Source organism: Hevea brasiliensis, chromosome 16 (genome assembly GCF_030052815.1).
Source record: "Hevea brasiliensis isolate MT/VB/25A 57/8 chromosome 16, ASM3005281v1, whole genome shotgun sequence".
In the NCBI taxonomy this organism is placed as follows: domain Eukaryota; kingdom Viridiplantae; phylum Streptophyta; class Magnoliopsida; order Malpighiales; family Euphorbiaceae; genus Hevea; species Hevea brasiliensis.
The window spans coordinates 42,253,395-42,272,415 of NC_079508.1; the positions used below are offsets into that span (position 1 = coordinate 42,253,395).

At 35.5% G+C, this 19,021-nt stretch overlaps 3 protein-coding genes across 4 annotated transcripts; 2 read left to right on the forward strand and 1 right to left on the reverse strand.

The window, feature by feature from the left end:
* Positions 1 to 688: 688 nt before the first annotated feature.
* On the forward strand, positions 689 to 4,525 carry LOC110631557 (disease resistance protein RPV1). 2 transcript variants are annotated; one of them, XM_058137779.1, is made up of 4 exons: positions 689 to 1,585; positions 1,963 to 2,256; positions 2,354 to 3,329; positions 3,553 to 3,720. In XM_058137779.1, exons 1-4 carry the CDS (start codon positions 773 to 775, stop codon positions 3,573 to 3,575), a joined length of 2,106 nt encoding a protein of 701 aa, XP_057993762.1. In that variant the 5' UTR covers positions 689 to 772; the 3' UTR covers positions 3,576 to 3,720. The 2 variants fall into 2 exon arrangements, with proteins under 2 accessions (XP_057993762.1, XP_057993761.1); XM_058137778.1 differs by having other exon boundaries at positions 692 to 1,585; positions 2,354 to 3,457; positions 3,553 to 4,525.
* A 479-nt stretch (positions 4,526 to 5,004) lies between these two features.
* Positions 5,005 to 9,032, forward strand: LOC110631547 (stromal 70 kDa heat shock-related protein, chloroplastic). The gene is made up of 8 exons (XM_021779414.2): positions 5,005 to 5,761; positions 5,985 to 6,237; positions 6,444 to 6,523; positions 6,602 to 6,744; positions 6,819 to 6,917; positions 7,035 to 7,224; positions 7,323 to 7,721; positions 7,804 to 9,032. Exons 1-8 carry the CDS (start codon positions 5,225 to 5,227, stop codon positions 8,194 to 8,196), a joined length of 2,094 nt encoding a protein of 697 aa, XP_021635106.1. The 5' UTR covers positions 5,005 to 5,224; the 3' UTR covers positions 8,197 to 9,032.
* On the reverse strand, positions 9,004 to 16,232 carry LOC110631548 (uncharacterized). The gene is made up of 10 exons (XM_021779416.2): positions 16,144 to 16,232; positions 15,908 to 16,041; positions 15,659 to 15,803; positions 15,411 to 15,538; positions 14,453 to 14,524; positions 12,779 to 12,905; positions 12,581 to 12,705; positions 11,940 to 11,981; positions 9,887 to 10,099; positions 9,004 to 9,371 (listed from the first exon to the last, which is right to left on the reverse strand). The coding sequence occupies exons 2-10, from the start codon at positions 16,016 to 16,018 to the stop codon at positions 9,303 to 9,305; spliced, it is 1,032 nt and encodes a 343-aa protein (XP_021635108.1). The 5' UTR covers positions 16,019 to 16,041; positions 16,144 to 16,232; the 3' UTR covers positions 9,004 to 9,302.
* Positions 16,233 to 19,021: the final 2,789 nt, after the last annotated feature.

A 19,021-nucleotide genomic window follows, 5' to 3' on the forward strand; every position in this document is an offset into this window, starting at 1 on the left:
CGAAATTACAATTAAAATTAATATTTTACTCACGGACTTGTGGCAATCATCGTGTGGCGGTGGGCGGAGGAAGAAAGGCTGTCAGCTCACGACAATTATATTACAATTATTTAATACAAATGACTCAATACAAATCAAGAAAAGACCCAATACGTCCTAAGTCGTGCGAAAATCCAGTGAGTCTCCCTATACCTAGGACCTACCCAACTGCAAAGGGCTTAAAACACACTTCTATACTCACAATCCATATATCCACAACTCAATCACATCACACAGCCCCCTCCGGGCCCATCAAATCAATCATCCATCACAATATGTAAAATTTCAATTTAGTCCTTATAATTGACCATTTTTGCAAAAACTGCCCAAATAAGCTCTAAAAATTCTAAAACTTTGCCCCGCGGTCCTTAGCAATATTACTAAGCTATTGCAAAAAGAATCATAATTTTCTAAGCTACCACGAATATTTTACGAATTTTTAATCCTATTTAAGCACTAGAAAATTACGTACAAACAAGGTTCGGTTTACCTTTGCGATTCGACTTGAGAACGCGCTCGGGATGCCTGACAATGGTGGGGTAGCCAAAACCTCGATCCAATTCGGAGACTTTTCCGGTAGCTAGTGCATGCGGCGGAAATTCACGAATCCGGACAATCACAAATTTTTGCGAATTGAGGATACCTACACGAAGCCCCGTAATAATATATAAAAAATCAGGGGTGTTACAACAGTCGTTGCTTCCTTGCAAATGTTAGGGAAGAATCAGAGAAAATGGGACTCCCTCGCTTACAACAAGAACTTTTCTCAGCGTTGTTGGAGGATGACAATCTAAACGTGCATATACTCAGCACGGAGCCAGCTTCAATAAAATCCAGGCTCCACAGAAAGAAGGTTCTTAGCGTTCTTGATGACGTGGATTGTTCAAGACAGCTAGAATTTTTAGCAGGGGTTCATTTGTTTGGTTGTGGGAGTAGAATCATTGTCACAACTAGAGAAAAACAATTGCTAGTTAGTCATGGAGTGACTTTTATATATGAGGTCAGGGATCTAAATGACAACCATGCACTTGAGCTCTTTAGTTGGTGTGCCTTTAAGCAGAAACATCCCACAGAAGAGTTTAGGGAGCTTTCAATGCGTGCTATTGATTATTGCAAAGGGCTACCACTAGCACTCAAAGTTTTGAGTTCTTCACTATATGGTAGGAGCAAGGGAGAATGGAGTGATTCCTTAGATAAACTGGAGAAACATCCTGACAAACAGGTTCAGCGAATCCTTAGAATGAGCTTTGATGGACTTGATGACTTAAACAAGTCTTTATTTCTTGATATTGCATGCTATTTCAGAGGGCATGACATAGATTATATAGCTAAAATTCTATCAAGCTTTGGCTTCTATCCTGAAAGTGGAATAGGAGAACTTATTAATCGTTCTCTAGTAAGGGTACTTGACAACACATTGGCAATGCATGATTCACTACAGGATATGGGTCGGGAGATTGTGCGCGAACAATCCCCTAGAGATCCCGGCAAACGTAGCCGGCTGTGGGATCATGAGGATGTTGTTGAAGTTTTGACGCTTGAGTCGGTGAGTTAGATACTTTAATGTAGACATAAGACCGTTTAGATTTTTATTGCTTAAGAAATTATATTCTCTGACAGAAAAATTATATTATAAAATGGTAATTCCATGTAAGATAGCCTATATGGAATGACAAGCCAATTATAGAGCAACAATTAAATCATAATGGATCCCATCAAATTTCGTTTTATTCATATGTTAAAAACAGTTTTTTTTTTTTAATGGTAGCTATCATTTTATGTTTAATTGTTATTCTATGATTGGTTTGTCATTTCATGTCAAATGCTGACATGGAATTACAGTTGTACTATATAATAATCGTAATGTATGTAATTTTTATGAGATCTTATCCATTGACAATTTGTTTCATCTTCTGGTTATAGGGGACAAAACATGTTGAATGCATGGCCATAGACTTGTCTAAAACAGATAAGAGGCATTTCAGTGCTGAGGCATTCATGAATATGATAAATCTAAGATTCATTGATGTCCATGGTGCCTATGGAGACCGCAAGGTGCACCTTTCTGGGAACTTCAGATTTTTATGCTACAAACTAAATTGTCTCATTTGGAAAGGGTACCCCCTGAAATATTTGCCATCAGACTTTAGTCCAAAGAAGATCTTTATGATCAAAATGCCTTGGAGCTCCATTAAACAACTCTGGAAAGGAATCCTGGTATGAGAATTCCTTGTGTTTATTTCTTTTTTCTGAAAGATTTTTAAGGATTTGGGAAGATTTGCTCTGGTAATTTCTGTTTCTGTTGATTTAACAGCACCTCAACGAGTTGCAACTTATAGATCTCAGTCATTCCCAATGGCTAACTGAGACCCCAGACTTCACAGGTGTACCAAATCTTGAGAAATTGATTCTTGAAGGTTGTACAAGGCTCTCTAAGGTTCACCCATCCCTTGGAGTGCTCAAAAAGCTTGCTTTGTTGAATTTGAAGGACTGCCGCTGCCTTTGGAGCCTTCCAACAGGCATTGAATTGGAAAGTCTTAATACTCTTATACTTTCTGGCTGCTCCAAACTTGGAAGGTTTCCAGATATTGTGGGAAATATGGAACACTTATCAACAGTTGCCTTAGATGGGATCGCCATATCTGAACTGCCTCTTTCAATAAAAAATCTGACCGGGCTAGTTTTCTTGAGTATGAGAAATTGTAAGAAGCTTGGGAGTCTTCCAAGCAACATTAGTTTTTTGAAATCCCTGAAAAATCTTGATCTATTTGGCTGCTCAAAGCTTGATAGTTTACCTGAGAGCTTGGGGAATCTAAGACGTTTGGAGAAGCTGGATGTAGGCGAAACTGCTGTAAGAGAACCACCATCCTCCATTGCACTATTGGAAAATCTGAAAGTGTTGTCTTTTCGTGGAAGTAAACCAATAGCATTTCATTGGCTCTACAAGTGGTCCATATATCGAAAAACACCTGATCGCGTGGATTTCTCATTGCCTTCTTTAGAAGGTTTACACTCTCTAACAGAACTAGACCTCAGTGACTGCAACCTTTCGGAGGAAATGATCCCTGAAGACTTTTACTGTCTATCCTCACTGGTGGTATTAAATATAAGCAGAAATAATTTTGTAAATACACCTGCAAGTATCAGTCAACTTCCTCAGCTGCGATACTTCTATTTGGACAACTGCAAGAATCTTAAAACTTTACGAAAGCCTCCAACAACCATTCACGAAGTATCTGCAAATAACTGCATCTCACTAGAAACATTATCAAGTCCAGATGCAATTGCAGGTAAATGGATGTGGCAAATTTTCTACTTCACTAATTGTTTCAAGCTTGCTGTGAATCAAGGTGGTGACAGTATGGCATTTAAATTTTTAAGAAGCCATTTTCAGTGTTTATCAATGAATCATCTTCAGGTCCCTCTCTCACTCTCTCTCTCTCTCTCTCTCTCTCTTCCCTCCCTCTCTCTTCCCTCCCTCTGTCTCTTAACATGGTGATTTTCGTGATGCAGGATGTCTCATTTTTAGGATGTAGATTTGATGTTATTGTTCCTGGAATTGAAGTGCCAGATTGGTTCATCCAACAAAAAATGGGCCCATCAGTTGTCATAGAGTTACCTCCAAATTGGTACAATGAAAAATTCAAGGGACTGGCTGTCTGTCCTGTTTTTGCAATCCGTGAGAATCCACATTTGCTTACTGATGGTCCAGCTTCAGATATTGCCATCTATTGCAAGTTGGAAGCTTTCGAGCACACTGTGACCTCTAGCATTCAATTTCTCATCTATAGAGTCCCATCTCTTCAGTCAGATCACCTTTGGATAGGCTTTCATTCCCGAATAGGATTTGGTAAATCAAATCAGTTGAACAACTGTCGCTATCTTAAAGCTTCATTTGAATCATCTGACCCAGGCATGGAAGTGAAAAAATGTGGAATCCGTTTGGTTTATGATCAAGATGAGAATGAGTACAATCTCATGGGCGGGGAATCCAGCCATCCTTGTGAAAATTTAGGTCTTGTCAATCAAGTTCTTGATGAGCCCATGGTGGTAGATGAACAAAGCAAGTTGAAGAGAAGCCATCATGACTATAATATGACTGGACCCAGTTAAAAGTGGAAGTTTTCTGATTTGCAAGAGTAGCCATTCCCTTCACTTTTGAAAAATTTCTAGACATAGTCAGGTTTCCCACGGGCACTTTTCTACCTGGAGTTGCTTCATTTTCAATTTGATGTTCCATGAGCATTTGTTTGTCCCTTGTTTTTTCTCGTCCCACTGGAAGTTGATTGATTATAGTACATACATATGCTCATGCTTGTGTTTATTATGTTCATGATCCCACAATCTGCTACGGTTGCCAGGTTCTTTAATGGGTTTCTTTGTTGAACATTTTCTCAACCCATTTCTTGTAGCAAATCATGCATCCTCAGCTTGGTTATTTGAAGCAGTAATGAAAGACTTACCAACGAGAATGTTAATTCCTAAATCCACTATGAAACCAGAGCCTTCAAGTATTCCTTGTGTTCAGTATCTAATACATCATAGATTCAAAATTTGATCAAAATTTTAATTATGATCAATTCATTAGCTATGACTGATTATAACTAATTTATGCACCCACAAAATTAATTTAATAGTAAAATACACATTTTAATTGAGAAAGAGTTATAATTTTGAGTTCCTCCTCACATTTTTTTATAAATCCAAAAGAAATTATAACTAATTTAAAAAAATATATCTATTATAAATTCGATCTCATATAAAAGTAAATTTTATAATCATTAGATTAAATATTTATATCAAATTTTTACACTATTTATGAGTATACGAATCTATAAATAAATATTTAATTTAATGATTATTAAACTCATGACTGTATAATAGTCCTATATATATATATATATATATATATATATATATATATATATATATATATATATCTTGGGTCAAGGCCAATGCCATGCTTGTTTCTTAGTAGCCTCTTGTGATGAAGCCAGGCAGCCCATGAAAGTTACTGTGCATGGCCCAGCATCTCCTCCTCCACTACCTTCTGGAATTTGCAGGAACATGCAATGGAAGCATCTACTTTGCTCTTCACCTCTCTCTAATGGCTCCTGCAGATGAACCTTCCTTTTAAGTCCTTTCCACAGCAGAGAACAAGTTCTCAAAGATAACAAAGACGACTATGGCATGCTTTTCCCGGAGCCACCTTGTGGGAATTCCTGGTAGTCCCTGTTTTTCCGAGAAGCCAAACAGAAGCTACTGCCACCATTCTTGGCGAAGCGTCTTCTTGGGAAAAAGCCAAAATTTTCAACAACGGGAAATGGTGAAGTTGGGAGTGAGAACAAGGCCCATGATAGTGATCAGGTGCGAGAAAGTGGTGGGGATCGACTTGGGAACGACGAATTCTGCGGTAGCGGCGAACGAGGGTGGGAAACCAGTTATAGTGACGAACTCGGAAGGGCAAAGAACGACGCCGTCGGTGGTGGCGTTTACAAAGAGGGGGGATAGGCTGGTTGGGCAAATAGCAAAGAGGCAAGCCATAATGAACCCAGAGAACACTTATTTCTCTGTGAAGAGGTTCATTGGGAGGAAGTACGAGGAGGTGCAGGAAGAGGCTAAGCAGGTCTCCTATAAGGTGGTCAGGGATAAGAATGGGAATGTCAAGCTCAACTGCCCTGCCGTCGGGAAGCAATTCTCGCCGGAGGAAATCTCCGCTCTGGTATAATTATCAGTTTTGCTTGTTGTTTTAAGTAGTTTTGGCATTTAAAAATAAGCTTCATCAATCCGTAAGTTCTGATGCTAAATTGATCAGGTTTAAAATTCTTGAAAAAATTGAAAAAATATATGTATATTAAAAAGTTGAAGAAATTTTTGCTATTAGGAGTAAATATGATATATAATGAGCTTGAACTTCAACTTGATTGAATATTATAGTGAAACAGGTTCTGAGAAAGCTAGGAGAAGATGCATCAAAGTTCTTAAATGACAAAGTATGTAAAGCTGTGATTACAGTTCCAGCTTATTTCAATGATTCCCAACGGACGGCGACAAAGGATGCTGCTTATATTGCTGGTTTAGAAGCTCTTCGGATCATCAATGAACCTACTGCTGCAGCTTTGGCTTATGGCTTTGAGAAGAAGAATAATGAAACCATTTTAGTATTTGACCTTGGTGGTGGCACTTTCGATGTTTCGGGTATCCAAATTTCTCTGATAATCAAATATATACATCCATTCATCAAAGACGATCGTCTGACAAGTAATGCATAGTTTATCACTAAGAAAGTGACTCGGTGCTTGAAACACCACACACTTCACTAAGAAACATGGTTTGCATAAAAATTATGCATGATAAGCTATAAACAACACTAATCCAGTTCAAGTTATATTTTCTTTCTACAGTCCTTGAGGTTGGAGATGGAGTATTTGAAGTACTTTCCACCTCAGGCGATACGCATTTAGGGGGTGATGACTTTGACAAGGTAAGAAATTTGTATTCGTTTTCTTTATTTTATTTTCTTGGTAGGAAATAACAATTGTGATTCTTGTCGTTTAAACAGAGAATTGTGGATTGGCTTGCTGAAAGCTTTAAGAGAGATGAAGATGTGGATCTTCTGAAAGATAAACAAGCTCTTCAGCGTCTAACAGAGGCAGCCGAGAAAGCAAAGATTGAGTTGTCATCTTTGACTCAGACCAATATCACGTTTGTAGCTTAATCTTTTGCCTGCTGTCTTTCTCTTTTGTTTCAGTACTGATAAATTTTTGCTGTTTTGCCAGTTTACCTTTCATTACTGCTACTGCAGATGGCCCTAAACACATTGATGTCGCCTTGACAAGAGCCAAATTTGAAGAGTTGTGCGAAGATTTGTTGGATAGGTAGGTTATCTTTTTGCCCTGGAGAGGGCAAGGGAAGTTGAAATATCTAATAAAGACAAGAAATTCTAGAGTTTGTTTTAAGCTCAGTAGTAATGTCTGCAGTCTGTTGTTTTGAAGGCTTAGGGCTCCAGTTCAAAATGCCTTGAAAGATGCAAAGCTTTCCCTCCAAGATATAGATGAAGTGATCCTTGTTGGTGGTTCAACACGTGTACCAGCTGTTCAGGGTTTGGTGAGAAAAATGACTGGAAAAGAACCTAATGTAACAGTGAATCCTGATGAAGTTGTTGCGCTTGGCGCTGCAGTTCAGGTCGGCTTTTCTAACTGTTTTTATTTCTTTCTTTTCATGACAATACTATGTCATTTGAGGCCCTCAACTTCTGGCATCACATTTGACTTGCACCCCAGGCTGCTGTTCTCACTGGAGAAGTAAGCAACATTGTGCTCTTAGATGTGACACCGCTCTCTCTAGGGCTAGAAACCATAGGCGGTGTGATGACAAAGATAATCCCACGGAACACAACTATACCAACCTCCAAAACAGAGGTGTTCTCCACTGCTGCAGATGGACAGACAAGTGTTGAGATAAATGTCTACCAGGGGGAGAGAGAGCTTGTAAGAGACAACAAACTTCTTGGAAGCTTCCACTTGGAAGGTATCCCTCTGGCCCCACGCGGAGTTCCACAGATTGACGTCAAGTTTGATATTGATGCCAATGGTATCCTCTCTGTTACGGCTATTGACAAGGGAACAGGAAAGAAGCAGGATATCACCATAACTGGTGCTAGCACCCTGCCTAGTACCGAGGTATGTACTGCAACAGAAAAGTTCCTTGCAGCACCATGACAAAGAGGAGAGGATAACTTTTTTTTAAAAATAAATATTGCAGGTGGAAAGGATGATCAGGGAAGCAGAAAAATATGCGAAGGAGGACAAAGAGAAGAGGGAAGCTATTGACACTAAGAACCAGGCTGACAGTCTTGTTTACCAGACTGAAAAGCAGCTGAAGGAGCTGGAACAGAAAATACCCGTCTCTGTCAAGGAGAAGGTGGAGGCTAAACTGAATGACCTCAAGGATGCCATCTCAAATGGATCAACCCAGGTCATCAAAGATGCAATTGCTGTCCTGAACCAAGAAGTCATGCAATTGGGGCAGGTCCTTTACAGTCGGACTAGTGCTAGTGCTGGACCTAAAGCTGGAAGCGATACTGGGTCATCAAAATCAACTGGAAAAGGAGATGATGGAGATGTCATTGATGCAGATTTCACAGAAACCAAGTAACTAGTCTGGATTTTCTTTGTATATTGTATAGAAGGATAGTCCTCTGTAAATAATAGACGTATGCAATGGGACCTAAGTTCACTAGGGTGTCCCTTGGGAAGATCTGGAGATTTAACCAGTTCGAAACTTCAGATGTTTTATGCACCAAATGCTGGCGTATGAATCAAAGATATTAAGCTATAAGCTACAACCAAGGCAAATGATCCTCATTTGTGGCAGAAGTCGACATGCCCTTTGATCACGTCTATTGGATGGGCTTGTTAGTTTGTTCCTCTTAAGAAAGAACTTGGTTTCAAGTGCATCCATCAATTATGTGCTCGACCAACTGAGGAAAAAAGATGTGAGAATCCAGGACTCAGAACTAATCTCTTTACTACCTGTCACATGCCAGATTGATGGGTTCTTCGTATACGTGCTAATCCTCAAGCTGGATTGCCCCATTTCCTGCCTTGTTCCAGGACTCAGAACTGACTAGTCCTCCCTGAAGTGATCCAACTCAAATCAATTGAGTTAGAATTAGTTATATTTCCCCAAATAACAGCAGCCCTAAACTCCCAACTTCATAGAGCCGTGAGGATTTTCATGATCATCTTGCTGCAGTTTAGTATGAGTTGGCTATCACCTAAAGATTCACATGTGGAAGGAAGAACTTGAAGAAGGTATCTGACATGTTTGTGCCTGGAAAGAGGACCAGAATTGGCTTTTGATCAAAGTTTTTACTAATAGAATAGAATGGAATGTCGGTGAGAAGTTCTTTTGATCAATTATTTAGCAAGGGTTTCAAGGTTATGCTAAGATACGTGAGGATTTGAAATAAAGGTAATTTGTGCTTAATATGTTAATGTACAATATAAACATTGTTAAGACTGTAAAATTGGGGGGAAGAGAATTTTACAATGAAATTGCTCTTCTCTAGACATCACAGACAACATAAACACCAAATCCAACCATGTCATTAAGTACGGTTTAATGCATGAAAATCACTGGCCATAGTTGACCTACCTATGAAGCATTACAAAGCGCACATCTCAGAAGGGCCTTAACATTGAAGATTGAATCCACTGATCATTTAATAAAGATCCAAATCGTAAAGGCTATCTAGTGAATCAGTTCACAGTCTCTATGCCTGTCCAAGGAGTACCTGCATGAAGTTGGAGGGCGACATCTCCAACAACCTGTAACTATGTGCAATCAGTATTTTGTAGACAGGAAAACAGGTAATGCTCAGCAGGAATGATCTAATCTAAAAGACATGTTCAAAGGCAGCAAAAGAATCAGAATTGCAATTGGCCATTTTGTTCAATGGTAAAACTATCAAACCTACAGCCATACTCTTTAAGCATGCTCTCATGTCTGTCCACTGTTTAACAGAACTTCTCATTTCTTGACAATATGTTTTTGTATCGCCTTCTTATGGTTAAACTTCAATAACTAAGAATTTCCACAGCCCTCAGAATCAGTGAACCTTAAGACCAAAATTGCAGGTCTATTTACATCTTTGATAGATTACAGCTCTAGCAAGCAGCAAAGAAAAAGGATGGCCAATAATGTGATATTAGAACTGGAGACCTACTAATGGATTAACGGTTTCAATTTTCCTAAATCTGCAGAATTCAATGTCTAAAACATAATAATAAAACCAGGTTATTCATTATTAAATTTAAACTCAGGAAAATTTCAAGATTCATACCTTAGCCATGGATCTATAAGAATGTTCTGTTACACCTGCAACATGAGGAGTGATTAGAACATTGTCGAACTTTAGAATTGGATCATCTGGATCAAATGGCTCAGTCCAAGCAACATCAATGCCTAAGCCTCCCAAGTGACCAGACTTAAGGTACTGCAAAACAGCCTCATAGTCTAGGAGACCCCCTCGAGCAATATTTATCAAAAGGGCACCCTGAAACAAGGCATGGAAAGTATTTAAAATAACTATATGGAGACATAATAAGGATATCTGCATGCATCAATTATCCAAGAACATAGCTGCTCATTCATCATGGTAAAAACATATCAAGAATTTAAAGCAAATTTTGGACTTCATTGCAATAAGTAATAACTTGAATTTTACTTGTCCTACGTCCTACAAGTTAAAACGAAATACCAGGCTCCAACACACACCCTCCCAAAGGGCCTCTTAATGTCTTCAAAATATATGGCGCACAGTTCTAATTTAAGGTGTACTAGTTTCACCATTTCCAAACAGGAAAAATCAGTGCAATTTGCATTTTATAAGGGCTATAGGATCTAGAACAAAAAAAAGTGATCTGAACTACATGGAATCATTCAGTGAATCTTTTTGAGCAACAAGAAATACATGCAATATTCTGTATCAGGTTCCCTTTTAAAAGAGAGCTCAAAGCCTAAAGCAAGCCATGAATATTGCTGCATCTCTGTAGTTTGGCAAACCCTAAAAGTTTTCAAGCACAAAGCCAAGAATATATATATATATAGATATGTATATTAACAGGAACCAACTAGACTCATAAATTGCTCAAATCAAACATGTGTAGATCTTACAGGAAGAGTTAAGGAGTTGAGATCCACTTTACCTCATCAGACAAAGAAACAGCAGCCCTTGCTAACCTATAAGCTGACAAATTTGCTGATTTTTTAACAAAGCAAACATTTACAATAGATAGCTCTTTGAGGAGAGCTCTACAGTCCGAAACAATTAAACCAAAATAAGAATTATACTTAGCAGACCCTTGAACAGGTTGGAACAAGAAAGCAAATCTGACTCTATTGTCACAGCCCAATGCCCAGTTCCCTTTAAGACTTTAACCAACTTACAGCTTCTCCAAAAGATGAGGCAAAGCCAAGAAGATTTAAAAAGCAAGACAGACCTAATTCTTAACTCTCATAAGAGTTTAGGGAAGGATATTTCAGTGCCTTATTCAAGCATGACTGCATGATTATAGGATCTCATGTTGGTTGTCACCCTCAACATTGCCAAACATATGTGGAAAGGACCTTACATCTATTATATAGTGAGCATTCTAAAGATACAATAATTTACATACATTTAATACTTGCAAAATTCTAATCAAGAAAGACAGTTTTGTGCTCACATCACACAAAGAAGAGTTGAAGAAGATTAATGGTGCCGATCCAGGTAGCTTAAGAATTCCAAAGAGTCAACATAGCAGAAAAAGCAGAAACCATTGCCTCGAGTTATTTTCACTATCATCTGTAACTTCATCATTTTTCGTGTACTAGGTGTACGATCAAATAAGCCCAGCAAAAAACCCCCAAGAAAAGAACTGAGCAACTTACTCAAGTCCTCCAACATCTAAGTAAATAAATAGAAGAAATATAGGATTTTCCAAGAAAACGTTATATAAGTTTCAATTCTAGTTGCAAATAGACATTTCCACATCATTGTTACAACCTGCAAACAATAAGCAAATATTCCAAACATATCAAGAAAGAAAATTCCAAACTATGAACCATGGCCATAAATAGTGCACCAACTTTGCCTATCATAGCATACTACTGAATAAGTTGACCCATAAATCATTACAATAACATGTATTTAAAAACATCACCGCCTAAAAAATAAGTCATTTGCTAAAGGCAATCCCACATATTCTCTGTTACTGCTATTCCTTCTTAAAAAGTATTCAAATTTAGTTGGAGAAAAAAAGAGAAAAAAAAAAAAAGAGCATGCAAATTTTAGAAAGAAGAAGAACACAGTACAAACAAAAAAGACTTTCTCGCATAAATTACGCATGACAAACCTTTCTCATTGACGATATGAATGATTTGTTTACAATACCTTCCTGAGAGTTAAAATATCAAATATTGTGGGTTAGATGATGAATCATTGAGCATAGACACATAGAAAGTATTATAAAGTAAAACAGGCAAAGTTAAAATATTAATTTCCAACTATTTATCAGTATTTCAACCAAAAAACAAAAAGATAAATTATTTTATGAGAAAATGTTTCTCTCAGAATATTTTCCACAGGCAAGTTATTTTCCATGAAACAAACAGAGAGGGAATCTCCAAAATTGTTTGCTGTCAATTACACACAAACAACACCCTTACAAAATATCTGATTTCAACATGGAGTTAATTACATGGATCATATTTATCCATTCACTTGTCCAAATACACACGGAAATAATAGATAGATGGATAGATAAAATTAGAACCACTGTCAATTATAATCAAATGTAAGCAGGCTTTTTATCAATAAGGATCAGGACATATTTTGTTGCCATGCACTTACCATAAATGTGTTTTATCAAGAATTCATAGCACCATGCTCAAATAAGTAAACTATATGTCTACTGGCCAGCCAAAGTGAAGGTGAGTGAAAAGGATATCTTGCAAACAACATGAACTAATAGTAACAAACGAAGCAGAGTCTTACTGTCTCTTTATTCATACTCAAGCAACATACAACTATATCAGCATTGCTAGCAAACTCATAAATATCTCCATGACTACCCTTTTCATCAACCAAATCATCAATGACACCATCCTGAATGGGGAGCCCTGAAGATATGAAATAATTTAATGAAATGCCTTCAGAAATGAATTTGCTATATTACAGTGAATAGCTCTGTACCATTTGGTTGATCAGAAACATGTAAATGTGATTTCCAACTCCGTTTTGTGGCAATGATTTTTACACCAAATGGTCTTAAACGCTTTGCCAATTCAATCCCTATGTTTCCAAATCCCAATATATATACCTACACAAGAAAAGTGATTATACTATCTCATGTAACAAATAAGATATATAATGATTCAGAGCAACTTCTGATAAGAAAAATAAGTCCAGCAAACAATAAACTTTGGTACGATAATGACACAGATTGAGTAAGAATGAGTAAACTGAAATTGGTATGTCCTAAACCCGTTTAACGTATGACAACATCTGCAAACACCTTTCCCACCACTAATCCATCCAAAACAAATGAGAGAGAAAGAAAGCGTGTTTGAGATTGCAGTGAGTAAATTGTACTACCACATTTCCTCCAATAATCCAAAGACAAAACAATCACATAGCTGAAGAATGAATCTTTTTTTTCATGCAGCTCAATGAAGTAAACCTAGCTTGTGTAATTTAAAGTTCATGTAGATAAATTGTTCTTGTTGTAAATAAGAAAAAGAAAAAAAACAATAGAGATAAGAGAAAGCAAGGGAAGAGAAAAATAACTCTCTATATTTCTGTGATTTACAGCCTTGCCTATATATACTAGAATTCTAAAATAGGAAAGATAACTATACAGTAATAACAGTTATAAAGTAGGCTATAAAGTAGACAAAATATAGGAATACACCTCATGTAAGCTACAAGTCCTAATATTAAACAACTGTCAACACTCCTCCCCTCAAGATGGTGCATAGATATTCGCATGTCCATCTTGCAAACCAAAACATGAAAGTACTTACTACCAAGTTCTTTAGTGAAAACATCAGCTAGCTGGTTTTATGAAGACACATGAGAAATATCCGAAATCCCACAATTTATGTTTTCCTAGATGAATTGTCGATCAATCTCACTGCTGTCATGCTGAACTACACTGTGAGCAACACTAATGACAGCCTTCTATCATAGTATAAAGACAGGTTTCTCCGTTCTAACCTTAATTCATCCATTAATTTCTAAAGCCATAACAATGCATGCTTGCCCTAGGCCACTGCTTTATACTCAGCCTCCGCATTTGATCTTGTTACCACAGTCTGATTTTTACTCCTACAAGTAACCAAATTCCCACCCATAAGCAATAACCAAATGTAGACCTATCATCAGGGGATCTAGCCTAATTTGCATTTGTAAAGCCTCCTATATTTAGGTGACCATGGTTAGGGAAGAGTAATCCCTTTTCCTGGAGCATACATTATGTTCCTTAAAATATGAAGGACAAAATCTAGATTTGGACTACTATTTAATCCAAGAAAAGAAAATCAACTCGTTAAGCCTCTCTCACTCACTCACTCTTCAGGCTTGATTTGCAGAGAAAATTTTACTCCCAGTGTTCCTGAGTTGATTCCTAGTTTTATTTGTCTGCTAGTAAATTGCAATGAGGTTACTCTAACTCTCTAGGTCCTCCAAGGCATCAATGCATCAGGGACTTTATTAGAACTTACTCATTCACTTGCCATATAGAATTGTACATTGTTAGTGAAAGGAAAAAAAGAAAGGAATGCATCAATCAATATTCAGGTAAAGGTATGACAGACGTATCAAAAGAGAATTATTCCAGCAAAACAGATATGGAAAATTTGTACTGACTGTCTTGCCAAGTAGGGTTTGACCAACTGGAACTCCAAGCTTTTTCTGCTTTACAGAAAATTGCATCTCATTCTGCAATCATAACACAAATTAGTATGACGATATAATAAGTTCATATGGAAACTAGGAAAACAAAGCAAACTGAAATAATGATGGCATACTGGAAGTGCACGTAAAAGAACATTGGCAAGATCCATACATAAACAATGGACAAAAGCCAACCCAACCAAAGTAAAAATCTACTTATAGGAAAACAGTGATTGACAAACAAATGGGCAAACCTGGAGCTGACAAGCATACATATCAAGAAAGTTACCTCCTAGTAGGGATGAAACCAGAATGACAAGGTAAGAAGAAATATTTTGATGCATACAAGGGAAACTTAATTATATCAAAATAAATGCATGCTAAATGATAGATACTTCATTCATGCCAAAGCTCGTGCTCTCACCTTGTAGAAATTTGAGAGAGGATAACGGCTATTGTTCAAGAAATTTATTATGAAATGGCAAATGAAACTACAGCAAAGGCTAAGCATCAACTTCCAATAGAATTCCATTATAATAACCAGAATAATTCATTATAATATATGAATTTCCACAGAAGATTAAATCAGAGTCCCCTAGCATTGGCCAGGATCCACCAAATTATTTCCAAGATCAGTAGAAGCCTATCATTCTAGAAATATAATCCAAATTAGGAAGGGACAGGCCGAAGCATGAGATTCCAGTGCTTAGAATCTGATGACCATAGCTGTGAATGGAACAATAAAACATTTTATAAATCTTTTCCATTTTCTGTCAATTGGCATTGTACAATTTTCATCATTTACAAAGTTCAACAGAAAAAGATGCCTACTGGACCACATATTGTGTTCTAATTGATCTTGGCAGACAGTCACATAACAGGCACAAAGTAACTTTTAATTTTTACACTTTACCAGATTAAACAAACTAACCTGCTTACGGAGAAGGCCCAACATAAAATATATAGCCATTTCAGCACATGATGCTGCATTTCCTGTATTGTGACCTGGAATTCTAGCAACTTTGATTCCGCACCTTGTAGCAGCATCAACATCAATACCTTTAAGACACAAATTTTTGGAACACAATCAATTTCATTAGTCAAAATAAATTCCCATTCAAGCACATGCCAAGCCAAAATCTCAACATTATCAATATAAATTAACAAATTGACAATTACCATCTAGGCCAACACCAAACTGCATTATAAGCTTCATGTGAGTAGCACGAGATATACAATTAGAATCAAGCCGCATAGTTTTGGAAACACAGATGTCATACTTCTCTATAACATCAGGCACATCACTGAGAGGAACATCATCAACCTACAGGAGTTTGCAATACAAGAGCTTAATACTTTCTGGGTTTTTCTTGGATGCCTGTTTTGAGTTGGTGCTAAATCACAGTTTTATGCAGAAAAGAAAAATACCTGGATAAAAGGGTAGTTTTGCAAGTATTCCTTAGTGTAAATATGCGAAGCAGGAAAATGTGGCCCACAAAAGAGAACTCGGGTGATGTTCTGGCCATCTCCTCCTGCCATTTCCTCCACTTTCCACAATATATCTGCAACAGAGGACCATGGATTTTACATTGTCCCTTGAATAACCCCAGAAAAGCAAAAGCAGTTGCAGAGAGAGAGAGAGAAATAGAGCGAATCACACTTACCCAGAAGATGAAATTGGAGAGAGAGAGAGAGAGAGAGAGAGTGAGAGCAAGCAGAATAGGCGGAGTTTGTATTGTTATGCTGTCTAATTGCTCGCAAAAGGCAAAACAAAAATAAATAAATAAATAAAACTCAATTTGACCACCGTACTTATTAAGAAGTTTAATTTAATAAATTTTTAATTTTTAATTTAATTCTAATTAATTAATCTGTATTATTTTTTAATATTTAATTATTTTTTATTTAATATTATTAATTAAACTAAAAATATAAAAAAAAAATCTTTACATTTTTATATAATTAATTAAAATTTTAATTAATTAAAAATATAAAAATATTATTTTTTTTATTTTCATGTTATTAGTTAATATTAAAAAAGTAAAATATAAAAATAATTAATTATAATTAATTAATTAAAATTAAAAATAATTAATTAAGTAATTAATATTAAAAAATAATTAATTTTAAAAATATTTAAAAAATTAAAAAAAATTATTAAAATAATAAATGAATTACACCTTTCTTAAATTAAGTTAAATTAAATTAAATTAAAATTTTTAAATTAAATTAAATTAAAAATTAAAATTAAACTAAATTAAATTCGTCCAGGAGAAAATTGGACTTTATTCAAAATCAAAAACTGACAACTAGAAAGGAGACGGAAAGAGACGCGGAATTTCAAGTTCAGGTTCGAGAGAGAGAGAAGGATTGCTGATTGTGTTGGGACATGGGCTCTGCTCTGGTTCTTAGGAAGATTTGGGCGCACAAGTTTCATCCTGATGATATTCTTCTTCAACAGCCCAAATGAGAAATAAGAAATGTGATTTTTTTTTTTTTTTTAGTTATATTTTTCATGAATTGTGCAGTCAAGAACTCTCGAATCAAGATTCATCACATATTTAAAAAATAATAAATGAAGATATTCCTTTAAAAAAAATGCTAGATTAAGAGGGTGATATTTGGTGTATGTTGGAGACAAATTTGCTCTCATTTTCCCAATTTTCAGGAATTACAATTTACAATGCTAAAATTGAATATTTTGAAATTGTAAGTTTTAACTCAAATGTAACTCTTTAAAAAAAAAAAAAAAGCAAATCATGTTTATTTAGAAATTAATCATATTATTGAAGGGCTTCTATTCAACAATATTAAAATTTTTCTTAATTAAACAATTATCTCTAAACTTTAATCAAAATTAAATAAATAAATATAAAAAAATAAATGAAAAAAAATTAACCATGCTGAAATACTAATAATGGACTAATTTATAGTACTATATGTTGGGTTTCATTCCCACCAATGTGGGACAAATTAAAAAAAGTTAAATAGATTTGTAGAAGAAATTAATATGCATTGTGAATCCCTTGGTGTAATTAATTTGGAGTGGCTTTAAATTTTATATTGAGAAGATGACAGAGAAAAGATGACAAAGAGGTTTGACTAGGGCCGAGCAGAATTCGGTTTAAATTGAAAAATCGAACCGAATCGAATTAATTCAATTTAATTGATTCAGTTTTAAAATTCAATCAGTTCAGTTTGGTTTTACATTATAAAAATTTCAATTATTTTGGTTCGATTTAGTTTTGAAGAGAAAAAAAATCGATTAAATCGAATCAAACTGAATAGTAATTTATATATTCAGATCAAATCAAATCAAACCGAATCAATTTTTGAATTGATTTATTTTTATGGGAAATTTATGAATTATATTTAATTTTATATATATATTAATTGTTTAATTTCATTGATTAATGGTTATTAAGTTCAAACCAAAGTCAAAATTAGACCAAATAACTTGAAAATCAAGTCTAAATTAAAAAATCAATCAAAAATCAAAATCGATCGATTTAAACCGAACCGAATCAAAATATAGCAGTTCGATTCGTTTTGATTTTTCACCCATTTCGATTCGGTTCGATTTCTAAAATTTAAATTTTGGTTTTTATAATTTAATTCGGTTCGATTCAATTCGGTTCGAACCGAATGCTCACCCATAGGTTTGAGAGAGGAAAATTCTACCATATTCACTCTTTTGGACTCTGGGAGTTCGTTAACCGTTGAATAGTGTTCAAATTTTGCTTGCATGTTCCGGACATCTTGTTCTAGAGTTTGTACGGCGGAGATCAGAATTGAAAACTTCTAAATTAGTTACTTGGTCCACAAATTTTATACTCTGTTTTGGTATAATTCTACTTTTTATTTTCTGTTTTTCTTGTGATTAATCTCTTTGTTGTTGAGATTATTTGGTGAATCTTTTGTGAGACGTTTAAAAGATGTTTGTAACCTTGTTTTATTGATAGTAAAAATTTGAGGGGGACTCCAAAAGTCCTGTGATTTTTCCTCTTTAATTTGGAGAGGTTTTACACGTAAAAAATTCAAATCTTTTTTGGTGTGCTTGCTTTTGTATGTGTTTAAGTTATTTTTTCTTGCTTGGATTGTAATAATTTGGTGCTAGGTTTATTGATAATTTAATATTCGAATTATTAAGGGTTATTTTGTTGATTCCGCATTGTGAAACTCTAACAAAAATAGTATCAGAGCCTTGTTGTTTTCCTTATTAACTTGACTACTTGAATGATGGAAAGAAATATGAGAAATGATTTATTTGAATGGCACAAATTATCACCTTTGGATGAACAAAATGAAAGATTTACTATTTTTGAATCCGTTGCATTTTTTTTCGTATTTGCTACTTAAAAGCTTGAATCTAAAAGTTATGAAGATTGGGAGTTTGAGCATGAGCAAGTATGTGGGTACATTAGAAATTTATTGATGACAACGTTTGCAATCATATTAGTAATGAAAGATATGCAAGAACACCATGGGAGAAGCTTGAGTTGTTGTGTGCTTTGAAGAGTGGTAATAATAAGTTATTTTTGC

What these genes read in the sequence shown, in the direction of transcription:
- LOC110631557 (XM_058137778.1), top strand. Translation starts at nt 773, where the DNA reads ATGGGACTCCCTCGCTTACAACAAGAACTTTTCTCAGCGTTGTTGGAG. An exon ending in AAGTTTTGACGCTTGAGTCG is followed by an intron (nt 1,586 to 1,962) that starts GTGAGTTAGATA and finishes TTCTGGTTATAG; the next exon opens with GGGACAAAACATGTTGAATG. An exon ending in AACTCTGGAAAGGAATCCTG is followed by an intron (nt 2,257 to 2,353) that starts GTATGAGAATTC and finishes TTGATTTAACAG; the next exon opens with CACCTCAACGAGTTGCAACT.
- LOC110631547 (XM_021779414.2), top strand. Translation starts at nt 5,225, where the DNA reads ATGGCATGCTTTTCCCGGAGCCACCTTGTGGGAATTCCTGGTAGTCCC. An exon ending in TGCGAAGATTTGTTGGATAG is followed by an intron (nt 6,918 to 7,034) that starts GTAGGTTATCTT and finishes GTTGTTTTGAAG; the next exon opens with GCTTAGGGCTCCAGTTCAAA. An exon ending in CGCTTGGCGCTGCAGTTCAG is followed by an intron (nt 7,225 to 7,322) that starts GTCGGCTTTTCT and finishes CTTGCACCCCAG; the next exon opens with GCTGCTGTTCTCACTGGAGA.
- LOC110631548 (XM_021779416.2), bottom strand. Translation starts at nt 16,018, where the DNA reads ATGGCAGGAGGAGATGGCCAGAACATCACCCGAGTTCTCTTTTGTGGG. An exon ending in AAAACTACCCTTTTATCCAG is followed by an intron (nt 15,804 to 15,907) that starts GTATTTTTCTTT and finishes AAACTCCTGTAG; the next exon opens with GTTGATGATGTTCCTCTCAG. An exon ending in TGGGCCTTCTCCGTAAGCAG is followed by an intron (nt 14,525 to 15,410) that starts GTTAGTTTGTTT and finishes TTATGATTGCAG; the next exon opens with AATGAGATGCAATTTTCTGT.